The 6,953-nt window shown below is 44.1% G+C and overlaps 1 protein-coding gene across 1 annotated transcript; it reads left to right on the plus strand.

The window, feature by feature from the left end:
* Positions 1-3,720: 3,720 nt before the first annotated feature.
* On the plus strand, positions 3,721-6,627 carry GIP (gastric inhibitory polypeptide). The gene is made up of 4 exons (XM_077806006.1): positions 3,721-3,794; positions 4,450-4,596; positions 4,926-5,057; positions 6,531-6,627. The coding sequence occupies exons 1-4, from the start codon at positions 3,721-3,723 to the stop codon at positions 6,625-6,627; spliced, it is 450 nt and encodes a 149-aa protein (XP_077662132.1).
* Positions 6,628-6,953: the final 326 nt, after the last annotated feature.

Here is a 6,953-nt window from a genome sequence, read left to right on the forward strand (position 1 = left end):
GTCTTCTGACAGTGGCCAATGCCAGGTGCCCCAGAGCGAATGAACAGAACAGGTAACCATCAAGTGATCCATCCCCTGTGGACCATTCACAGCTTCTGCCAAACAGAGGCTAGGGACACCATGCCTGCCCATCCTGGCTAATAGCCATTGATGGACCTTGGCCTCCATGGATTTATCTAGTTCTTTTTTGAACCCTGTTATGGTCTTGGGCTTCACAACATCCTCTGGCAAGGAGTTCCACAGGTTGACTGTGCGTTGTGTGAAGAAATATTTCCTTTTATTTGTTTTAAACCTGCTGCCTATTCATTTCATTAGGTAACCCCCTAGTTCTTGTGTTACGAGAAGTAGTACACAACACTTCCTTATCTATTTTCTCTACACTAGTCATGATTTTATAGACCCCAATCTTATCTCCCCTTAGCTGTCTCTTCCAAGCTGAAAAGTCCCAGTCTTATTAATCTCTCCTCATATGGAATGCGTTCAATAGCCCTAATCATTTTTGTTGCCCTTTTCTGAACCTTTTCCAATTACAATATATCTTTTTTGAGATGGGGCGACCACATCAGCACACAATATTCAAGATGTGGGCGTACCATGGATTTATATAGAGGCAACATGATATTTTCTGTCCTATTATCTATCTCTTTCTTAATTATACCCAGCATTCCGTTTGCTTTTTTGACTGCCGCTGCACAGTGAGTAGATGTTTTCAGAGAATGATCCACAACGACTCCAAGATCTCTTTCTTGAGTGGTAACAGAATCGGAAAGCATAATCCCATCATTTTATATGTATAGTTGGGATTATGCTTTCCGATGTGCATTACTTTGCATTTATCAACATTAAATTTCATCTGCCGTTTTGTTGCCCAGTCAGCCAGTTTTGAGAGATCCTTTTGTAGCTCTTCACAGTCTGCCTGGGTCTTAACTAACTTTAGTAATTTTGTATCATTTGGAAATTTTGCCACCTCATTGTTTACCCCTTTTTCCAGATCATTTATGAATATGTTGAATAGGACTGGTCCCAGAATAGATCCCTGGGGGACACCACTATTTACCTCTCTCCATTCTGAAAACTGACCATTTATACCTACCTTTTAACCAGTTACCAATCCATGAGAGCACCTTCCCTCTTATCCCATGGCAGCTTACTTTGCATGAGAGCCTTTGGTGAGGGACGTTGTCAAAGGCTTTCTGAAAATCTATGTACACTATATCCACTGGATCCCCTTGGTCCCCATGCTTGCTTGCAATGCAATGCTTGTTCTGGCGGAATTCTCCTTTGGCTCCTTGTAGGCTGCTTATGGCCCCTGTATACCATCAGAATAGCATATAGAGGCTGATGGGGGTGGGGAAGATCCTTCCTGTAGCATCTTGCCATGGTGGAAAGGCTTGTGTGTTCCGGTGACCCAGGGAGGTATGTTGGTGGGAGTTTTAATTCCTGGCAGGGCCACCCAAGCTGGACAGGTCAAAGGGTAGGGGCCAGACGAAAAGCAGACCACTTGCCTTTCAGGTTGGGAGTGGAGGGACAAGCCAACAGCCTATCCTTGTAAACAAGTTAAGTTATAGTGACATGACAAGGTAGCAATGCGGGCAAACCGTATGATCGAGGGGGCCGGCAGAGCCATTTTTATGCCGTACGCAGTGGCTGATAGTGTGGGAGGAATTTGGATTCAGAATTTCATATCAGAACCCCAATCCTGCAATACCGTTAAAAACATCATCACATTACTGCGCTGATTCAACTCTGAGTTTCATAAAGTCTCTTAACCGTTTAAACCTTTTTCTCCTGGCTCGGGTAAATTTAACATAATTTGGGAATGTTTTACTACATGTTTTCCTTCTCTTTCATACATGGTAAAATTCTACCCCTCGCCCAGCTTGACCAAAAATTACCTTTTAAGTAAAACAATGTTCTTCCACAGATTAACTATTTTTATATATGTAACAAAAAGCATTTGCAAAAAGGAACAACACCAGTTATTTTAGCTTTATGCCTTTTAAAATTCAAAATTAATCAAATACTATTCAACTTTGCATTTCATGTAGATTCTTTTTGTAATTCTTTAGCACATTCTGTAAACATTTGTCTTCTATTGTTTTAGATATAAGCATTTGAGGGGTTGTTGTTTAGCTATACATTTGATTTAAATATGAAACATTAGATTCTTGATTCATTTGATCTTGATACATTTGATTTAAACACTATCCCTTTGATTTAACCACTATAATGTGATCTGGATTCACTTGATTTTTGATATATTTGATTTAACCACTATACCTTTGATTTAAACACTATCCATCTGATTGCTTTTCACTTAATAAAAGGGCTTCACAAATACTTTTAAATGTTCTGTTTTTCCAGAAGTGAAAAAGGTGTCATTCATGAAACGGCATCTAAAATTTTCACAATTTCTGTAAAATCATAAGTAAGGGACTGATCTTGGAACTATTTAAGAATATAAGTAACTTTATTTATGTGACTAAAGTTACTCTCATATAAAAGTGATTGCTGGACTGGACACCTAAATGCTGATATATAATGATCTTTTTTATTGTTGTTAATAATATTAAAACTCAGCACTGCAGCACATTTCCCAAAATATCTGTAAAAGAGAGTGAGATGCTGAACAACAAAATGTTTTCAATGTGTTTTGCTATAAATACAATGAAAAGACAGGATGATATTTTTGAAAAGCACTTGGAGAGCTGAGATGTTAATTCAAAGCAGTCAAATGCCCAATGCGTTTTGAATTTAAATCTGGAAAAAAACACGTGGACTAGTGACAACTCAAAGACGATAGCTTCTTGGGGACTGATCCAAAGTGCTTTCAAGTCAACAGGAGCCTCTCCATGAACTTCAATGGACTTTGGCTTATATCTTTAGTCAAAATCCTACCAACTGAATGGAAAAAGGCCTGTTCATTTAAATAGAAATTAGATTGGGCTCATAAATCCTGCAGAAACGTTACATAGAATAATCTTCCTATCAGGATGTCACATTATTACCATTTATTATGTAAGGGCCTAATCTGAAGCTATTGAGGTCAATGGCAAGACTCGCACCCATTTCACTGGGCTTTGGAGCAGCCCCTAAAGCAGCATAGGGGTACGCAGCCCTTTTGCAAACATGGAGGAAGATAGGGTCTTTGTGTTTGTCTATGCTATGGGCACTCCGCCACCTTGGCTATGCCATTATAACCCTGTAGTGTGGATGCAGGCTACAGCAACGGATGGGTTTTTCTGTTGTTGTAGGAACTCCACCTCCCCGAGGGGTGGTAGCTAGGTCTATGGAAGGGTTCACCTGGTGCCCGAGCCGTGTCTACGCCGGGAGGTTAGGTCAGCATGGCTGTGTTGCTCACAGGTGTGACTATTTCACACTCCTTAGAAATGTAGCTCAGCCAATCTACATTTTAAGAGTAGACCAGGCCCTTGCCTCAAGGAATTTACAATCTACCATGTATTGATGATTCTGATATAAAACCTTAAAGTGGCAGGGAATGGCTTTGGGTATGGTGTGTGCAGAAGTCACTTTGTGTTCAGGAGAGACGAGGCTGTTCCAAGCATAGGGATAGGATTCATGCATTACAGTCACACACGCAAATTACACACATCTCCTTCAGCTTGCTTTCCTGTTCGTAGATCACTTGGTTGTCTGGCCTTGTTGGTCATCTGTATTGCTCACACTTTCCGTCTTCCTTCAGAGCAACAAGCCAGGAAAATGGTGTCCTTGAAAGTTCTTGCTCTGCTCATGGTCTCTCTGAGCCTTGTTCTGACAGAGGAGAATGACTTCAGGTAAGCCACAAACATTTTCAGTGCACTTTAGACCTCCAGTGATTTCACTGGGCACTGGATCAGATCCTTAGCCAGATCTCACGTGGTGTATCTCAGTGCGCAGAGAGGCGAGCAGAGAGGATGATCAGGTATAAGGGAGATTTGTCAGCCAAGTGCCCTGAGCACAGGGATGGGAGCCAAGAATTCCTGAGTCCCCAGCTGCAAACTTCACATGCAAATGAGCTAGAAATAAACGAGGATGGCTAATTCCTCAGGGGTGACAGGCTTGGATGGCTCTCATGTATTGAAGCTGGTAAAGCCACAGGCAATTATACAAAATGGACATATGATATAACTCCTCCCCCCCGGACCCCCGTAAACTCACTCCCACAGTAGGACACAAGTGACTCCCACTGAAATCAACAGGAGTTACTTGTATCCTGAGGGATGGAAGGAAAGGTGGGAAAGGAGGATCCGGCTCCTGTGTACTTCACTAAGTTGGGCAGGCACTGGGGGAGCCTCGTCATGGCACTAGAGATATTGCAGCTGGTAATGAAATGTCACTAACCACAGTCATGAAATGGGGCATTTGCCTTGAGCTAGAAGCAGGGGGGCCTTTGCAATGTTTTCTCTCTGCCTAGCCATGATTCGCTCTGTGTCTCTCCTGCATTCTCAGTGCCAACCCAAAGAGTCCCAGCACCAGAGCCATACAGCGACGTTACTCCGAGGCCATCCTGGCCAGCGATTACAGCCGGACCATGGATAACATGCTCAAGAAGAACTTTGTAGAGTGGCTGTTGGCCAGAAGAGAGAAGAAAAGCGAGTGAGTCTTTAGTGTTGCCGTTGTCCAAATTTCAGGCTGTCATTGGCCACACGGAAGTGTATGGAGAGTACAGAGCCCAGAATATGTTTCTTGCATGACAGCAGCAATGTTGTGGGTGCTTGAACCCCAGGAAATGCTTCTGTTCCATTGGGGGGGGGACAGCACAGCAAGTCTCCCCTTTGCTATCTAAGGCTGCCTCCTTTGACAGCTGTGCTGCTGGTACATGACATGGGGAGGGAGATGTGGCTCGGAAATCAAGGAAGGGAAGCATGTTACCACACTCTGGTGGAAACCCAAGGTGAAGTCCTCTTTGAATTTTGCCTTTCCAGGAACGCCATCGATCCATCCAAGAGGGAAGCTGAACCCCAAATGTCAGTTGTCAGTGGCCCAGGCTTGGAGCTGGCCTCCCAAGGGGCTCAGGACTTCTTTGTCTGGCTTCTAAAAAACAAAAGAAAACAGAGGTGAGTTCTGTGACTGGAGAGCTATTTGATTGTGGAATAGTATCCCCATTGCAGGACGGGATCCCCAGTGGTTGAGTGATTTGAAGGAACACTTTCAGATTATAAAGCTTTGTTAAGAATTAGAGAGAGTTGAAACTTGGCATTTCCGATCTTTAATTGGGACGCTGGTAACAACATGACTCACAACAACAAATTCTGCTGGAAAACAAAGTGTATCCCTGGTGAATTCCAAATGCAACTGTCAATTCATTCCATTCATGGCCCTCACTTTTATGCACGGCAGAAGGTTTAGGAACAGGTGTGGGGGTGTCAGAGAGTTTGTAGAATACCCCACACCCACAAACACACTGGTCACCATGCACCCTAGAACTGCAAAGAGGAGTGAGCTCGACCGATGGACGATCAGTGCCACATTAATGACTCTGTCTGAAGGGCTTGTCATGTCGGAAAGGGGTTAAGTCACTCACGTTTCCTTCCTGGTTAGTCAGCAGGAACGCCCACAGCCGTTGAGATGTCCTCTTCATTCTGCCTTCCTCACTGAAGCTTTTATATTGCACAAGAGAGCCTGGTTATTAAGACCAAAACACCCTTTAATTTAAACTGCCTGTCACTGCTTATGGCTTTGCTGGGATGCTCAGACAGCAGCTTGGGGTCTTCTATTAAGGAGCAAATGACCGAAGGGAGATTGTCTTGCCTGCTGCAATAACCAGGACTCCAAGTGGCATCTTGAGGGACAAGCCTGGATCCATGCAGGATTACCTAGATCAGGTCCAGATTACCTAGACTGGTCCAGATCAGGAGGCAGAGATTTATTTGGGAGGTTCCTCAACACGGGGGGTAAGACGGAGGGAAAGCCATGCTGTGCTTTCAGAGGGAAAGAGCGTGGAGTAATACATTTCGTAAAGGATAATGTGGAGCATTGAGAGAGGCAGAGAGGAGGGAAACACATGCCTCTGACTGGGGAGTCCTTGAACAGTTAGAGCCAGACAGCAGGTGAATTCAGACACGACCCTGAGCTGCAAAATTTGAATCTCGCTCTAAACTTTCCCATTCAGATCCAGGGGGTTGATCTGGGCCCAACTGAAATTCTCTTGGTTTTACCCTCTGATAAGAGAATCACTGTCCAGTCTGCCCAGCAAAGCAAGTTCTCTTTGACATTGGCACTGCTACCTGTGCAAAAATTCTCACCTTCAAACCTCTCTTCCGGGCAACCTGAATTGCATGAGCAAATTTTCTAGTGAAGACAAGACTTTGAAGCGGAGAAGGAAGCTTGCTCTGCCAATGCCCCATCCTGTACCTGTCCAGTGTAAGACTCCAGTCTCCAGGGCTGGCAATCAAACATCTTCCAATAGCACTAAAGCGAGTGACTATATTTGCAAGCGAAGGAAAACACAAAGCTGCGGGTCATGGGGGGAGATTTGTATTCCTGGCTTCTTATCAAATCCCTGTTCCTCTGATTTACATTTGTTGCAGTCTTACTGCTCCCAAAGAATCTGATCACTTGAAAGACGTTCTGAGCCCGGAGCTATTGGCGTGGCTGATGTCTGCTGATCTCTGCAGACCAACGTGAGTGGCTGTTCTTCCTATTCCTGTTTTTTAATGCTTCTCTTCAGTTCCCATCCCCCTCGCTCTCACTGTACAAATAGCTGCATAGAGGTGCTGGGCTGCTTTGGTGACAGACTTTAGATTTCTTCAGCTAATGTTCAGGTCAGATCATTAGCTGCCCTGGCACAGCCCAGGAATAATGTCTTCATCCCACCTTAATAATAACATAACATACACGAGAACAGCCACACTGGATCACACCAATGGTCCATCAAGCCCAGTATCCTGTCTTCTGACAGTAGCCAATGCCAGAGGTTTCAGAGGGAATGAACAGACCAGGGCAATTATCAA

This window comes from Eretmochelys imbricata, chromosome 27 (assembly GCF_965152235.1).
Source record: "Eretmochelys imbricata isolate rEreImb1 chromosome 27, rEreImb1.hap1, whole genome shotgun sequence".
NCBI classification, from domain to species: Eukaryota; Metazoa; Chordata; order Testudines; family Cheloniidae; genus Eretmochelys; species Eretmochelys imbricata.